General features: G+C 40.6%; 1 protein-coding gene across 5 annotated transcripts; it reads right to left on the bottom strand.

Annotated features, from left to right (window-relative positions):
- Positions 1-532: 532 nt before the first annotated feature.
- Positions 533-6697, bottom strand: ZNF639 (zinc finger protein 639). 5 transcript variants are annotated; one of them, XM_018075011.2, is made up of 6 exons: positions 6579-6697; positions 5828-5931; positions 5350-5426; positions 4382-4477; positions 3483-3623; positions 533-3217 (listed from the first exon to the last, which is right to left on the bottom strand). In XM_018075011.2, exons 3-6 carry the CDS (start codon positions 5405-5407, stop codon positions 2070-2072), a joined length of 1443 nt encoding a protein of 480 aa, XP_017930500.1. In that variant the 5' UTR covers positions 5408-5426; positions 5828-5931; positions 6579-6697; the 3' UTR covers positions 533-2069. The 5 variants fall into 5 exon arrangements, with proteins under 5 accessions (XP_017930500.1, XP_017930499.1, XP_008922695.1 ...); XM_018075010.2 differs by lacking the exon at positions 6579-6697 and having other exon boundaries at positions 5828-6461; XM_008924447.3 differs by lacking the exon at positions 6579-6697 and having other exon boundaries at positions 3489-3623.
- Between the last annotated feature and the right edge of the window lie 11179 nt (positions 6698-17876).

The following is a 17876-nucleotide window of genomic DNA, read 5'->3' as shown; positions in this document are numbered from 1 at the left end:
TAACATTCCTATGGGGTATTGTTTTCATTCCCAGTTTAGCAATTAGAAATAAACCAGCTCAAAGACAGACATGAAGCTATTCAGGAGTCAACACTTAAGTTTGCTGTATCACAGGGCTTCCTGCCAGTACAAGACACCACCTCTCCTGCTGGGGACACAATGCTGATCTACAAATACACACACTTCTTAAGCCCATTTGTTTTATTTTTTGGTGGGTTTTTTTAATGCCTTTTTTCCAGTTCTTGTCACTGTCCCCTGGAGCAGCTTCTCTTCACAGCTCAAACTGTGCCATTCCACCTGTGTGCCATCATCAGGAGCAGGGTTTCAAGTGAGCCAGCATATCCCCTCTCAAATATATAAACAAAATTACTTTTCATATAGAAAATAATTCTCATTAGTGTTTCGTTAACTATATTATTGCTACCATTTTAAGCCAGTCAGGAAGAATGTGTTCAAAATAGGAAATTAGCAATTCTACCACAGATACTGTCATTGTCTGTACAAGGGACTAATAAATTACAGCAGGACACCCTCAGGTTGCCCTCTTTTAATGACAAAACAGAAGATTTAGCAGTAAATCAGCATTTCAAAGTGACAGAAATGGTCTTGCATCCTATAACAAAATACGCAGGAACTGGTTCATACACATTCCAGAAACACTCTTCTGGAAATCAGAACTTCCATAAACTGACAACATTCAGCCAATTTTTATCCTTTCCTTTAAAAATCCAATGCATAGACTCTTGCACACCTTGAAGCTGATAACACCAAATCTCACTGATCAAGAAATGTTTTTATACATTAATTATCTCTATACAAAGCTTGCATTAGACAATTTACATTACAAATTTACAATCAATGCAGAAAGAAATGTAAACTCCACCAGTAATTTATGGGTATTTTCACCCTGATAACTAGCACAATCTAAGTGACCTCACTCTTTTTTTTATCTGTCCAAGTATCCCCTCAGAAATACAGCTACAGAATGAGCTGTAAAAATTCACTTCCAGTGATTACAGTGGCAGGACAGCACTAACTAATATAAACAAATGTGTGAAATAATTTGAAAGTGATTAGTAAAAATTTTGTAATGTACCAGCGTTTTATGCCAGTATATAGAAGTTTAAAATTTACAGAATTCAAATAACAGTCCTCAAATTATTAGCTGCGGAAAGCTGATTATAAATATACAGAATTACAACAATATAGACTTCTAGAGGTTTGCTGTATTCAGAGGTTGGCGACATACAAAATTTCAGTCAGAGCTAAATTAGACTTTTATGTAAGAAATTCGCTTTGTGCATTCTCACCTGGATCACTGCAATTCCTTTTGCAGTTACTCCTTAGAACATGATCCAATCTACACACAAGCAATGCGTGTCTCCTCAGTGCATTAAAAGACAGGAACTGAAGGTAAATAAAGGGAATCCTGTAGTACATGTGTGGAAGAGAGGGTTGTTGGAGAGTCCCACAGATGGGACTTGGAACAATGAACAAAGTGAACAAGGAGACTGGATATGTACCTCAAGAAAAAGAGGAGACTTTTAAAAGCTTATCAAGGGTATGAGGTGGGAAATGAAGGCTGGTATGTGAATGTGGAGATGTCCGTGCCTGGGAATTTTTGGAACACCCTTATCTTTGGCAGGCTGGTGCAATTTGCTGAACACCAGTGCAATGACCTGCTGCCACAGAGGGCAACGTGAGCTGGATGTGGAACTGGGATCTATACTGTGTTACTGAGGCATGGAACTAGGTATTGGATTTGGTACCTTTTTATCAGGAGAGCTGGTCCTGTACACTAAACATGAAGGAGTGGGATGACCATCAGAACTGCTATCACAGCATGCACTCCCACTGTCCCTCCCCCCAAATCTGATCCATCACACTGTACATGTGATTTTTCCTACTGAAACCCTTAGACAAGGAAATCCACAACACCAAGTTGTTATACATGCTTTGCTGATATAAAGATGAAAACATTAGAACTGTACAATTTCTATTAAAATTGTATTTAATTTTGGTGACTAAAATTCCAATTCTAACAAATTGATTACAGGGAAAGAAAGCAATCACACCGTCTCATGTATCTGAAGATGACTTAAAAGATCTTTTTCATTCCCAAACCTCATTAAACAATCAGTACATTTATGAGGCAAATCTGCTGAATGCCTGAAATCCAAATGAGTTTTAAGGTCTTCAATCTGTCCTGTTGAATATTCACAGTATTGACACAAATAAATCCCTTCAGATAAATGAGAGCTCAGGTGCTTGCAATACTCCAACATACCTGAAAATCCCTTCCCACAGTCATCACAAACGTGAGGGAATATTTTGGTGTGCTCAATAGCTACATGCCTGTTGACATTGGTGTGCAGCCTGCTCCTAAAGCCGCACACCTGGCACACAAAGAAGTTTTTGCACTTGTCAAAACTGATCTTGTTTATGAGGCTGTACTGCCCACGCTCCTTGTTGTTGTAGCTGTCGCTCAGCTCTATCAGCCGACAGGCGTGTTCGTTCACCACGTGGCTGTGCAGATCCTCCGGGTCGTTGGTTTCGTGCTCACAGAACTGGCACAGGTACTGCTCGTCACAGCTGTGCTCCTGGAAGTGCAGGTACAGCTCGCTGCTGGAGGAGAACTGCACGTCACACTGCTCACACCAGTACAGGTGGTCGTTGAAGTGAGTGTCTGCTATGTGCTGACTCAGATTCTCAAAGATCACCGTTTTGTAATTGCAGTATTTACAGATGTACGGGTCCTCCTCGTGCAGCTTGACGTGTTCAATGAGCTGCACTTTGCTGGAGAAGCTTTCTTTGCAAACTTTGCAGACGTGAGTGTCTGTGCATGTCTTATGCTTCAGGATCATGTGCTGCTTTAAATCAGAGAAGTACTTGCTATTGAACTCACAGAGCTCACACTTGTACAAGCCACTGCTGTTAGCTCTCAGCAGGGGCCACTTCTGTTGAGCTGTGATATTCAAAGCCTGGTTCTTCTCAAAGATTTTACAGGTCTCCAAGGGGATTTCCTCCAGGTCCTCAGCCTCCAGCTTCTCAGGTGACACAGTCTGTGTTTCTATATCGTGAACTTCTACAGCATTCACTTCTGTTGTAGAAATTTCTACCGTTTGGATATCTAGAGGTTTCTCTTCTTCTGTGGGGCTGTCACTGAATATAGGTGAGTCACATAAGTCTCTGCACATTCCATTGTTAGTACCTTTATCTGCAGGAGGAAATACATAACAAAACGTTGAAAAAAAACTCACTGCAAAAGACCTGGGTCTATATTTAACTTTTCAGTCATTTGCAGCTTACAAATACAAAAAGCAGTTATTTTTCCCCCGCCAGACTACGCTGTATGTTCAGCTAACAAAGAAATACCAGAAACTACAAATCCCTCACGTCTTCTGTCAAAGCAAAGCACTTACATTAAAAGCCAGCAGCTGTGCTCTCCACCTTCCCAGCACCTCAGCTGCATGCACACTGACCTTTACCTTTATCCTTCCTTTTAGGGTCTGTACCGTGCAGCCCCAGGTTTGATTGTGCCCCACTCCAGTGAGAACTCCCGGCATGCACTGGACTCCCATCATCATCCGTGTCCAGGCTCTGCACAGGACTGTGGAATCTGCCTGCAAAGGTAAGATAAGGATTTTCTTGTCATCATTTGTCCACACTAACATCGTTCTGATTCCTTGATTTAATCATACATCTTATTTACTATTTATCTTAATATACTAAGCACATCATAACCTACATTAAAAAAAGTAACAATAAATAGCTTAGAAATCATTTCCATACACGCAAAAGAAAAAAGAATTCAAAAGGTGGCCACTCTTTCTTTAAAATTTCAGCAGAAAACAGTCAGCTGATTGTAATGGAAAAAACCCTTAAAGAAACTTTACATTTAAGGGACATGATTAAAAAAAGTATTCTTAAATATTTCTGGATATCACATTTTAAAATATAATACTGTCTAAGACTTCTGGAGACTTGCTGGGTAAGTTATTAGAGTGAAAAGAAAAATAAATATAATGGATGCTTTATAAAAAGGTATTTTGTTTTCCATAAGTACAATACAATGCAACTGCTGGTAAATTTCATTTGAACTCATCAGCTTTACATTACCTAGCTAGTGGATATTTGAAGTAGTTTAATCACCATTATAAATGTAAAACTGAGGGATCTTTCTGTTGTCACTGTTTCTACTTTGAAAACCATATTTCAATTGTAATGATTAAACCACCTTCCACTAGTCTAAGGCCTATCAGATCACAACACTGCTCAGAAATCACCCTCTATATATTGTGTATTCTATTTACTTCTATGAATAGGAGCATGACACACTTCCTAAAGAATTGCAGAACAAGACTCCAGAATGTAATCTTACCTCTGTTTGTATCTGGCTGTCTCATAGAACAGACACTATAACAGTGGTCAGAAAAAATTCCACTGTTATCTATGTATCTGCTTGCACCTGAAGAATCTAAACCAAAACAAACAAAAAAATTGTAAGTTTAAATACTAATACACTGATGTAGCTTCAGACATATTTCATGTTCATCAAAATTCTCTTCACATTTTTACCTGTTGTTTGGGGAGAATTCTGTGCTCACCTGACAACATTTCTGTTGTGATTTACATCTTGCAGCTGCTGCCCTCATGTTTGGAGTATCAGATACAATCACTATCAAACTCTGCTCCCACTGAGGAGTGACAGGAGCACAGTCCATTCAGTGCTGAACACTTCTGCATACCCCCATCCCAACCTTTACAAAATTCCTCCCCTGTGTGCAAGCACAATCACCTTCATTTGTACCTTGAGCCAGTTTCCTCATTTGCAGGGAGTACAGAACAAAACTGTCCAGGCATTGATCTGTTCTCTGTGGTGAGCAGTGACAGGACTCAAGGGAATGGCCTGAAGTTGTCTTAGAGGAGGTTTAGGTTGGATATCAGGAAAAGGTTTTTCACACAGAGAGTGGCTGGGCACTGGAACAGGCTCCCCAGGGAAGTGGTCACAGCCCCCAAGCTGACAGAGTTCAAGGAGTGTTAGGATGATACTCTCAGGCACATGGTGTGACTCTTGGGCTTGTCTTGTGCAGGGCTAAGGGTTGGATTCAATGGATCCTCGTGGGTCCCTTCCAACTCAGCATATTCTGTCATCCTGTGACTGAGAGTAAGCCAACAAGGGAGCCCAGAGAGTGGGTGCTTGGTACATTCAAGCCAAAACTTCTTATCCACCATTTGTGTCACTAATTTTCCACGTATTAGCATATGTGGTCCCTTCTCATAAAGTTATTATTCTGAGAAAAAAGATAAACTTTAGTAAAGTGTACATAACTCAAGCTCTAGACTGACCTGAGTACCGAGAAGGATGTAGAGTCTTCCTTTTCCTCTTTTTAGGATGTTCATTCATTTTGAACAGTCTGAATTAACTGTAAAGTAACAATATCCAAGAATTAGAATTTTTCGTATCTAGTTTATCTTTCAGGACCTTATGGAACAATACAAGCATTTTGAAAACCTGCCTATTAAATAAAAGAGTTTTTTCCTACTCCCCTTTCTTGCCCCCCAACCTATTTTTTTACAGTTAAGAACCCAACTGCTTAAGCACACAACTGTTTAAGTCCACTTTCACATTCCTGCATTGGAACAAAAGAAGGTTCATCATAAAGACAGGCAGGTGAGGACTCGAGGCACTCCAGCACTCAGGGGTCACCTCAAGGAAGGTCTCCAGCACCCTGCTGACATTTGTCAGAGACTAGATATTCTGAAGCAGAGCTCTTCAGAAACAAGTTTTAATGTTTAACATACTAACAAAGTCATGCTCTCTTACCAAAAATCCTAGACTCTTCGGTATCTGGAAGCCAAGCAGCTAAGAAGCTTATAGCTGTACAACTTCCAAAGGTAGGGAATGCATCAGCTCAAGACAACTTTCACCTATGGAATGACAGCCTTTTAAACCACTTTAAAACTTGAGCACAAAAGAAAAAAAACCACAGAATCAGATACAAGTAATACAAGTAACATAAAGATTAGACCTATGGAAATTGAAGCTAGAAAGCAACATAAGAAGTCGATATTAATTTTGGTTTAGAGCATCAAAATTAATAAGCATTGGAACGTTTTTCCTTTTGTCTCAGGTTAGTTGTCTTTTGCTGCACTTGTCAGCTCCTGACAGCAGAAAAATACTTGGAAACAATACAGAAATACTTGAGCTATAGATGGGACCAAATAGCTTTGAAAAAGAAAGAGTTGCAAGCACCGAACGTCATGTGGGTTACCATAATACGGGCCCGGGATCTTCTGCAGTCAGTGCCATGCATCAGAGGGGAAAGCAGCGAAAAAAGGGCCCTCATCAAGTTAATGCTGTTCTTGCGAGATGCAATACTTTCAAGGGATTAGAATTTTATTAGAATTTTATTTTTAGAATTTTATTTCAAGGGATTAGAATTTTATTTCAAGGGATGGAAAAAAAAAAAATCAGTGTTTTTAACATTACATCATGGTCTGAAGTACCAACACCCTCATCGCTTTCTCTGACTGCAAGAGAAGCACCGACAGCGCACCGACGCGGCAAGTCTCACCGCAGGTAACGCGGCCGAAAAGCTCAACCTCTTCCCCGTGGACCGGGCCGCAGGGCAGTAACACGGGGTGTTCTATTCCTGAGAATCGGGATCTCGGCCCCGGGAATCAGGATCCCGCTCCCCCCGGGGCCGCGGCCTGCGCGGAGGCCGCGCGGGGATCCAGGGGCGAGAACGCGGCCAAGGCTCGGCTCCGCTCCGCCCCGAAGCAGCCGCGGGAGCCCCGGGGCAGCCCCGGGCAGGGGCGAGGCGCGGCCCCGCTCGCAGGGCCTGGCCCGGAGCCGCTCCGGGAGCGCGCGGGCCGGCCGTGACTCACGGCGCACGGGCGGCTCCCGGGCGCTGCCGCCGGCACTCACCTGCCCGCTGCTGTGCTGTGCTGTCTCCGCGGGCCGGCCCAGGCCCCGCGCTCCGGCCAGTCCCCGTCCCACCCTGTCCCGTCCCTATCCCGGTCCGTTCCGCTCCCGCTCCGGCCCGCGCTCCCGCGGGGAAGGAGCGGAACGGCACGCGGCCGCCGCAGCGCCCCCTGCCGGCCAAGGCGCCGCCGCACCCCGCCGTCGCCTGAGCAACCGGGCGGGGGAAGGACGGGACACGCACAAAATAAACCTTTAATTTATGTTTAATTTGTATTTCCATCTGCATCCGATACCATACCGATAATTTATAGGTCCATCTGACCAGCGCCAGATGTTCAGGTTTTACACAAATGGGAGCGTGATGTCGAAGCCAGAGCCTCATAAAAACTCAAATATTCTTTTTGTATAAATGTAGAAGATGTCCCTTAGAACTACTGTATAGGAAAATATATATTAAAAAAAGGATAGGAAAATAGGAGAATCAATGGAAAGTATATTATAACTATATACAGTACAAGGAAGAGATACATACAGTGTAAGGAAGACGAGGAGATACTGGAGAGGGTTTGGCAAAGGCCACAAAGGTGATGAGGGGTCTGGAGCATCTCTGTTACCAGGATAGACTGTGGGAGTTGCTCCTGTTTCACCTGGAGAAAACTGAGAGGGGAGTCTCATTAATGCACTGAAATATCTCAAAGGCAGGTGCCAAGAGGTGCCAGACTCTTCAGTGGTGCCCAGCAACAGGACAAGGAGCAATGGCCATAAACTAAATCACAAATAAGTTCCACCTCAACGTCAGGAAGAATTTCTTTACACTGAGGGCAGCAACAGCTGCCCAGGGAGGTAGTGGAGTCTCCTCTCTGGAGACATTCCAAACCCACCTGGATGCATTCCTGTGTCACCTGCTCCAGGTAACTCTGCCTTGGCAGGGGGTTGGATAGGATGGTCTCCAGAGGTCCCTTCCAACCCTAAGGATTCTGTGATTCTGTCATACATATACAAATATGGGTTTGAAAATTAAAACAAGCAACTCTCCCCTTCTCCCAATTTATAATGACAAAGGAATCCCCCCTTTTGCTCACTTCGTCTTCACTTTTTATTGTGCCACACAAAAGGCACCAAGTTGTATTTCTCCACAAAGCAGAACATTTCAAACAGCATCTTATTATTTTGAAAAATTACTCATTTATGTTGAAGACACAAGGGAGGCCATTGCAGTTGCTTATTTCCATGACTTAAAACAGTTTATGGAATTTTGCCAAGTATTTCATTCATTGAGTTATTCTGCTCTGGCTTGGCCTGAATTTACCTAATCTTAAGAGCAAGCTTTCAATTAGCAGAGAATCCACAACATCCCTAATGGTGTTGCTCCACTGATTAGTAAAAAAAATTATACCCTGCTCCTGGCCTCAATTTTATTCATTAGCTGGCAGGTGAGACTGGACTTACTCTGTCTATAGCCTTTGTTTTGAAGCTGGAAACATGTCTTTAGGGTGATTTGCTTAGAGCCACATGGAAAGTGCTTCATCCTCTGATCACACAGGAGTTCTAGTGAAAGCAGCACAAACAGAACTAAAGGTGTCCTTTTGCTGGCAAACTGCTGAGCCCTCAGAAATTAAATAAATGTGGGGTATCTATGATCATCTTAGCTGAGTTACCAATCAAGCAAGATCCTGGCATCCCAGTTTCAGTTTGTTCTCTGCTGTTTATTCCAGCCATGGTTGCTGAGGTTTCTCCAGGACAGCTTGTAATAAAGCTCTCATAAATTGGCTATAGCCACCCAAATGGGTGGATGCCCACATACTTCTCCCTCTATTCACCAAAACGTTTTCCACATAATATTCCAAAAAAGCAATTTCCCCAATTCCCAGCGGAGGGCAGTGATGAGAACTTGAAATCCATACTTTGCCAAGGGAGAGATTAAAAAAAAAAAGAAAACAAACCCAAGCCCAACCCTTTGCTTTGAATTCAGTCTTGCTTGGTGAGACAAACTCTGATGAACCAAAGCACAACACAACTTCTGTACCTTTTGACTGATTTCTTCCCCACCCAAAGCAGCAGAGCCCAGCACCACTTATACCAGATAAAAAGACAAGGCTTTAAGTGAAAGAAAAACATCTGAGGAGGATCCTCTTTGAAGCTGCAGATCCAGTTCAAAGTCACAGGCATCAAACAGAGCTATCAATGCTTAGGACAGAAAAGTCTAAATGAGTCTTATTTTCTAAGCCACCAAGTGCTTGGGATGTTCAGGCAGCTCTGGGCCAGGTTTTAATCACTCAGAACCAATTCCAACTCGAAACGCAGAAAAGTCCATGTGATATTCACATCCTTGTTTAAATAGGCAACACAGATGATGCTTATTTCACTTAGCAGAGATGTATCTTCTCCAAAATAAGAATGGAGTAAACCCTTTTTTCAATGAAAGCAGGAAGCATAGCCCATGATGATAACCTTTGCCAGAGGTAGATTTTTTTAGTGTTTAAAAGGATATATAGGAGGTTACCTGAGGTATCTTGTATAGCATCAGGTTTCTTGCTCTTTTGTTACATGGGTTCAGATTTTGGATCAATTTGGAAAGGCAGGTTGGAAACCAGACTGATATCTGAGGGTAAAATCAGGAGGGCTCACCAAGATTTCTGTGCTAAAGCAAACTGCCCAGACTGCAAATCTTTCTTCTATTTCACAGTATTACTTTGCAAGTTTTCCATAATTTTTTCATGTTTTAGGTATTCAGACCTAGAACTACCACAAAAAAATCACACCATGGTAATGGCAGCAAAGTATAAAATTTGCATTTGAACAAGAACTGATGATCCCCCTTCCCTGAATCATCCTGTGCATTTAACACACAGTAGTAACCACTCATAACCGTTTCATAGTTACCAGGAAAGGTAAAATTCACCTTATGCTGTAATAAACAGAAATTTAACCTGCTAGTCCACGTTACTGAAGCAGCTACTTCCAAACCCCTAGCCACAGTTGGGATTTGCTCTCTCCTAACTGGAGCTCAGCTGGAGCTTCAAAATAAATGTAAGGATCATGATATCCACCTTTTATTATGGAGTCGATCCAGTGCAAAACTGGTTAGTGTTATCTGAAACAGAATTGACCAGTGTACAAAGTTTAAAGCTTAGTGGGGACAACAATGTGTTGAAGAGGCCTGAGTAAAAACCCTGACACTTCCCTCATCCCTCCAAAAAAAGTGAAATCCTCATCAAGAGAGCTCAAATCCCTCCCACAATAACAGTCTGTTGGCAACTGAAGTCCAGAGTCAACCAACATATCCACAGACATGCTTCCATTGCACCTCAGGCTCTTATATTTGCCAGTGAGTAATTTCCCTAAATATGTTTCTCTCTTTCAAAGTTAGTATTGGATACAAAAATATAACATTGCTTATTTGTTTGTTTAAAATCTAATTTTGGTAAGGAAAACATGAAGGATATTTTTCAAAACCAAACCAGATTGATTTAGCAAGGGCTTTAAAACCACCCAGTTGAAACACTTCAATAATATCTGCTCTCTTATCACAGTTTTTTACAGCCCACATCTAAAACTAAAATAAAATTACTTATTCTGAGGATCAACGTGTGCAGGAACAAATACCATGTGCATCTGGGACTTCCCACCCACAAATAATGCAAATTCTACTTCTGTTCCCCATCATCATTAACTGATGTGTGCAATTCCCATCTCCTTCCTTCCAGCCTTTTCCAAAGGCAGAGCTGCCAACACCAGATCACAGTCCAAGGCTGAAGATTCCTTAAATTCTCACTTCAGAATTCACAAGTGTACCAACCATATCATTTTAATTTAGTTGTTAGTATATACATTAACACTCAAAAGTGTGATAAAAACCAAACCAAAGTAGTTTTTTTTTTTAATAAACAGCATGATACAGACCGCGAAGATAAATAAAAAGCAGACTTTTTACAGTTTCCCATGAACATAACTACAATAAGTATCATAGGCCAAACTTTTGTTACTTGAGTAGCACAGCAGAAGGGGTAAAAAAAGGGGTTGTGGTTTTGTTTTTTTTTTATTTAAAGTACTGCAAGACTATTCTCAGTATGACAACACATGCATCTTTGCTGCATTTTAAATACTTTTTGGCCCATTATTACTAAAAATGTCTTGCTTTCTACCTACTTTACCACAGACCTTCATCACAGAATGACACACACATGGCAACACCACCCCACCCCCCACCCCCAGTAGTGGTTATTTCAAAGGTAATTGTCTCATTTTTAAAAGATATTTCAAGCACTGGTAGGGTGTTTATACTCTCCTTTTGATGCAGACATGTAACTGGTTACCAGCTTCAGTGAAGTTACATAGAAGCATCAAGAGGTGACACCCTCCTGGGCTCTATTTACCCAAAATGCCAACAGGATCCTGGGCTGCCTTTGGCAGAGCAGGTCATGGGAGGTGAGCCTTCATCCTGCCCCTCTGCTCAGCACTGGTGAGGCCACACCTCGAGCACTGGGGTCCCCTGTACCAGCCTGACATGGATGTACTGGAATGGGTCCATGAAGGGCTATAAAGATGATGGATAAGAAAGGAGGCTGAGAGAGCTGGGATTGTTTATCCTGGTCAAAAAGAAAGCTCAAGGGGCATCCTGTCAATGTACATAAATACTTGATAGGGAGGAGTAAAGACAGGCAAGGCTCTTCTCGATGCTGCCCACTGAAAGGACAGCAGGCAATGAAACAGAAGATATTTCATACAAACATTAAGGGAAAAAAATTGACTGTGGATTCTTATTTCTTGCATAGGCTCTAAACCCAACTGGGTGATGTCCTGGGCAACCTGCTCCAGAGCTGATCCTGCCTCGAACAGCATGGCTGGGCCAAATGATCTCCAAAGCTCTTTGCCAACCTCAATGATTCTGAGAAAATTCTGCAATTGTGGTGCAATGACAACGGTCCTTTCAAAATTTCAAGCCTGAGAATCCAGGACATCAGACCACAGCCATATATTTTTTTTAAATCCTTTTCTCCACCAAGGAAGTAGATTTTGATAAGTGAATGTAGATATTCACAGATAAAACTTGAAGAGGTGTAAGGGGGCAAGGAGAACAGATGATACTCCCAGATGATGAATTGCACATTTATCTTCACAAGAGAAGATGAAGAAGTTGGACCACAGCCACTGTAAAACAAGAGGATTAATCTATTCCTTTTTTTCCCCCAGCCCCAAACAAAACAGTAAGACAACTTTGGACAGCCTGAGGCAGTTGATAATTCAGGATATGGGGCACTATTAATAGAACCTGAAAATAGATTAAAAGTAGTTAAAGAAACAAGACAGAATGAGATTGCAACTATGAATATCTGTATTTTGGCTCTCAAGGATTAACTAAACTACAACAGATATAAGATTCTTAAAGGAAACAGCTTCTGCCTGAATTAGGCTTTCTGTAACTTCAGCCACACAATCAAGTCAGATTTAACTGTGACTTATTTTATTACTAGAACAGGTTCCTAACAAAATTGGTGCAGTTACACTGCATTGAATGGTTCCTGAAACAGTTTAACAACTATTGGGAATCTGGCAACAGAATTTCAGAAAGAATCAAGACAGAATAGTGTATTTTTTGCCTTCCTTATGCCGAAGGAATATTTCATCACATACAGAAGTGACAGTAAGGACACTTAATACACATTTAGGCAAACTAGTGGGGACACCAGCTTCGAAGTACTGGCAGGGTATTGCTTCAACTATCTCTTACAAACACTGTATAATGTTCTTATGCTATGGGCATGTCCTTTTTTAGGGGAGAGGGGTGTTGGAGAAGGAAGGGAAGAGACAGAGGGATTCACCTCTGGCTTAGTCAGGAGTGCTCACACAACAAGACCTCAAGCTTTTCAGTCTAATCCATAAAGCTCAGAAGTCAAGAATACCCTGCTGACAATTAAGAACAATCATTTTTCCTGAGTGTGGGTTCAACAAGTCTGTAGGCTATGAAAGAGTAGCAAGAGGAAACATTTGAGCTGGTAAGCAACAAAAATCCTGGAAGTCTCAAGAATGAAACGAACTATAGACAAGGTTATAGTAGTTTTGGAGGGGGAAGGCTAGTTGATAAATACTATTTAAAAAGTAAAATTGTAAAGTGTTTGACTGGGCTGCTAGTAAACATTCCTCTCCTTATGAGAACACCTTTCATACTGAATCATAAGAATAACTAATCTGGAATTCTAATATACATATAGTCTAATTCTGACTTCATATGCTGTTGTGAATCCAGAGTGATTCTGATGAAGACAGTGTTGTATCAGCATAAAGTGAAACCAGAATTTCTCAAAGAGCAGAGCACCTGTAGGTTTGGTCAGTGTATGCAGGTAGAAAACTTCTATAGCCAGTTTCCAGTTGGCTTCTCTTCATTAACACAGATGTAAAAAAATAAAACTAAACAGAAAAAAACCCCAAAACTAACACCAGCTGCAGGGGTGGTGAGCTACACATCATTTTGGACAGATAGAGCCTCACCTAAACTGAGACAACTTTTAGCACAAAATAAAAAGATACAAATTCATTATTTGTATGAAACATGTATTGCAAAATTAAACTGGGATTCAACAATCTGCAACAACATCCACAGCTATATAGTATTTAAAAAAAAACACAAGTGTGGTTCTTCCATTCAAGTAAAACTAAAACAAGAGGAAAAGGCTTAAAAAAGAAAATCTCAGAAGCAGCAAGTTACAATTCTTTCTGTAATACCACACCATTTTCATTAACTTGAAGCATTTTCAAGATGTCAAAGACATCAACAAAATAGTAATTTCAAGTGGCTTTGCTAATATTTGTTTTTTTGAATGGGTCCAGCCCAAGTCTACAACCTGTGCAGACGTGCAAAACAGGAGGAATTCATAATTACTATTGAGAACAGATGCTAGAACATGTCAGTTATAGAATGACAAAGCAAAGAAAATACCTTCAAATTGTCAACAAATGTGGGCTCCTGACCACTGAAGGGCATTTAATATTTTACATAAAAAGGAAAGTTGGCATAAAACCCCACAAACAACTTGCCAAACCACCACCAGCAGGGTCATCACATACAAAGTTCTTACAAACTTGGTAATTTCTACATTGTCCTTAATATGCAGGCTCATATCTTCTCCAGAAGATGCCAAAGCACTTACAATTTTGGTTTTATTTAAATGCCTTTTTTAAAATTTTAAAACTTATACTGAAAATGTTTCACTTCTGAAAAAACCTACTAATGCACCCTTTCAGAACAGAGAAGCATGCGTATATAAAGTCAGTACAGGTGCTTTTTCTGCTACCTTTAAGAAAGCAAAGAATGTAATTCTAAGTAAAACTAAGCAGCAGCAGCCTGTTCTGTCATTAAATCAAACGCAGTTTCACAGTTGAAAAAGTTACTAGCTTTAAATTTGTGTTTCAATAAAACTCCATTTCCTAATGCTTTGTGACAAAGCACATGGCCCACTCCTGGGATCCTTGCTCTGGCAGTCTTACAATGAAGTGCTGCAGGAGCAAGGTGTTCAGATTCAATTCAATCTCAAAATGAGCTACTTTAGTGTTTTGTGCAGCTGATTCTCAGAGCAAAGGGAACATTTTGAAATCTCCAAGAGGTGAGAATAGATAAAAATAAGCCAAATTCCAAGCTATCTCTGTAAAAATCTAGAGCTCAGTTGCAGGTGCTTTCATGGTCTGTAAGCAGATCTTATTTCTGATACTGTGAGCAGATGACATCCTCTCATTTACAGCAGTGTAAGGAAACAGAACCTCCACTACCTGCAGTGAAGTTACACCAGCACAGAACGGGCGTAACAGGATACGGCAATTAGGGTTGAACACTTTGAAGCTGAGAAAAGGATTTGTTTTTTTCCTGAAACACCAGCAGAATATTTTTCAAATGCCCATCCTGGTTATGGTAAGAACTGCTTAAAGCCCATGAGTTTCTCCTACTTTTTAAAAAAATTTTATTTAAAATTTTTGTAATGATCCTGAATTGTATTATGTCTGCATCCCTATGAAGTTTCCTTTCTTTTACTATTTAATTCTCATAATAACTTCTACAGCTTATGCACAACATTTCATTGCAGTAACTTTTGGAAACAGAGCCTGATTCCTCATACCTCTGTCTGGGCAAAAAGGGTGCAGAACACTGTGTGCTTGAATTGAAAGACATTTATACTCATATTTACAAAAGTAAAGGGCTAGGAAGGGGCTAAGTACAAAGAAAGTTGGGCTCATAACATCTGATAAATTTTGAGTTGATCTTTTCATCCAGGCTGGAAAAAGCTGACCATCTCTTAGATAAACGAGGTAAAGCATTGTTTCAACACCAGATAAATAAGGATAATATAGCACCTAATGTGACGTTTGTGCAACAGGTTTACTCAGTTAAAATAAGAGAGACAGCCAACAGGGTTTCAGATTTTGTGAACTAAACTTAAACTGAAACTAAACCATGTTTCAAGAGCTAAACAATTAGTGTGTGTTGACTGCAAAGTAATAGATAAAAGGGTAACTTTGCTCTAGAAAGTACAACCAAGGTTAGCAGGAGTTAAAATATTCATATGAACAAAAAGGAATATGTAACAGTCAATAAAAAGAGTAATGGGAAGTCTATTGGACTACTCCAAAATATTTAGTAGAACTAAGGAAATAAAACTTCACATTTCCCATACTATTCTTGGAGCTTCTGTAGTGTTCACAAACCCAGGTTTTCCCCCAAACATCAAGAGTCCTTGTGTGCAGTAATAGACTGCAGGATCCTGACTATGAAAGTGTCTTGAAACACCAAAGCCTTGGCTTTACAATCCCCAAAGTCTTTCATAATGTAATTGATTGCACATTTTTAATATATTACAATTTGCCTAATGAAGCCAACCACTCATTACCTCATCAGTACAGCCTGCACAATGTACAGTTTATTATATACTTATATTCTAATCTAACACCAACTGTCAGCATATTTTATATTACACGTGGTATTGCACTTTCTGAGTGGCACCTCGGTGCGTGTTTGCAAGCGAACAAGCTGAACCCCCGAAAGCCCCAAACCTTTGGAATTCACTCCAAGTGCTGCCAATCTAGCAAGTTTAAAATGTTAGGGTGAACATCACCCACAGAATCACGGGCTTCACTAATTAGAAAAACCTCTTTAATAATTAGAAAAACAGTCCTATCTGAAGTTGTGCATAAGGGCAATCTGAAATCCTCGGTACTCTGAACAGTTTCAAAAAGTGGTGCCAATTTCATTAATTGCACACGTAATTGTGTTAAAGGACAACAACTAGATTTACAAATATATATTACACACAGGCACAAAACAGACAAAGCTATAAAATGTTTGGTAACTCCACATGCTTTGAGCTAGCCAACATATCTGCTGCATGTTGAACTGCTTGTTATAGATCATATTGAAAATCTAAATTGCTATTTCTGATGTATCTTACTGGATTCAACAACCACTTCCAAAGGAGGAAGAAAGAGGAGAAATGGTAGACCCAAAAATGGAGGGTTTAAATGTACTTTCTTTGAATAGCCAGCATATCACTTCCATAATGTGAAGAGTGATTCCCCAAATTTTTTTAAGAGACTTAGGCCAAGTTTACCTCTGGCATTAGTGGGTGTATCCCCCACTACTTCACTGGTACTTGTGTCCTCTTTCACTAGGGCTGAATTTGGTCCCAGGAGTATATCTGGTAACCTTAAGTGACATTAATGAAAATGGGAGTCTTGGACAGATAGAACTGGGCTGCAAAATTAAAAGAGTGAATATGGGACAAATCATGTAAATAAAGAATATATATTAATAATAGTTCCTATTATATAAATAGCCTTTATAAAAAAATAATCTTTCAATAATTTTAATAACTCACCTTTCTTTAGGTTCTGGAAAACATGTATGAAAAAAATCTATTCAGTTCAAGTTAGATTAAAGCAAACCTAAGATGAACACTACAGCTCTCTGTTGCACTAAACCCAATTCTGACCATTCGATTTCCAGGTTAGTCAGTTTTTGGGGATGATAGGGAGTTTCTTTGTGAAGGTATGAATTGCACCCCTAGAAATACTGAGCAGAAGAAACACCATACTGAGTGGGCCTATTTCCTACTGCTTTCAGAAACTGTGCAGATGACGGACCCAGAAATCAAAGGGTCACCTGAACCCCACAAATGTTAATGCCTCCAAGCACATTTAAAAGGCACTGTCCTCTCACTACTGTATGTAGATCTTTGAGCTTAAAACTCCTTCTCATCAAACTATGCTGCATTTAAGCATTTGCTACCACTTGAATTCTATTTCCACTCTTCTTGATCTAGCATAGTCTCTACCTGCTGTACCAGATCTAAGATAATAAGTGATGGACTCTTATGTTCATGCTAGAACTATTTTCTTTTTCCTTCTAATTTATCCTGTCAAATGAAAAAAGGAAACATTCTTCCAAGTTTACCTTTTTGGGCTTAAGGCATAACATGAATCATAAAATCACACAATATGCTGAGCTGGAAGGGACCCACAAGGATCATCAATTCCAACTCCTGGCTCTGCACAGGACACTCCAAGAGTCACACCATGTGCCTGAGAATGTTGTCCAAATGCTTCTTGAACTCTGGCAGGCTTGGTGCTGTGACCACTTCCCTGGGGAGCCTGTTCCAGTGCCCAACCACTCTCTGTATAAAAAACCTTTTCCTGATATCCAACCTAAACCTCCCCTGATTCAGCTTCATGCCGTTTCCTCGAGTCCTGTCACTGGTCACCACAGAGCAGAGATCAGTGCCTGTCCCTCCTCTCCCCCTCACGAGGAAGTTGTAACTGCAATGAGGTCTCCCCTCAGTCTCCTCCAGGCTGAACAAACCAAGTGACCTCATCCGCTCCTCACAAGGCTCCCCCTCCAGACCCTTTACCATCTTCATGGCCCTCCTTTGGACGCTCTCCAACAGCTTAATGTCTTTTTTATATTGTG

This window comes from Manacus vitellinus, unplaced genomic scaffold (assembly GCF_001715985.3).
Source record: "Manacus vitellinus isolate BGI_N305 unplaced genomic scaffold, ASM171598v3 scaffold_29_pilon, whole genome shotgun sequence".
Classification (NCBI taxonomy): domain Eukaryota; kingdom Metazoa; phylum Chordata; class Aves; order Passeriformes; family Pipridae; genus Manacus; species Manacus vitellinus.
This window is presented reverse-complemented; position numbering and strand designations above follow the sequence as displayed.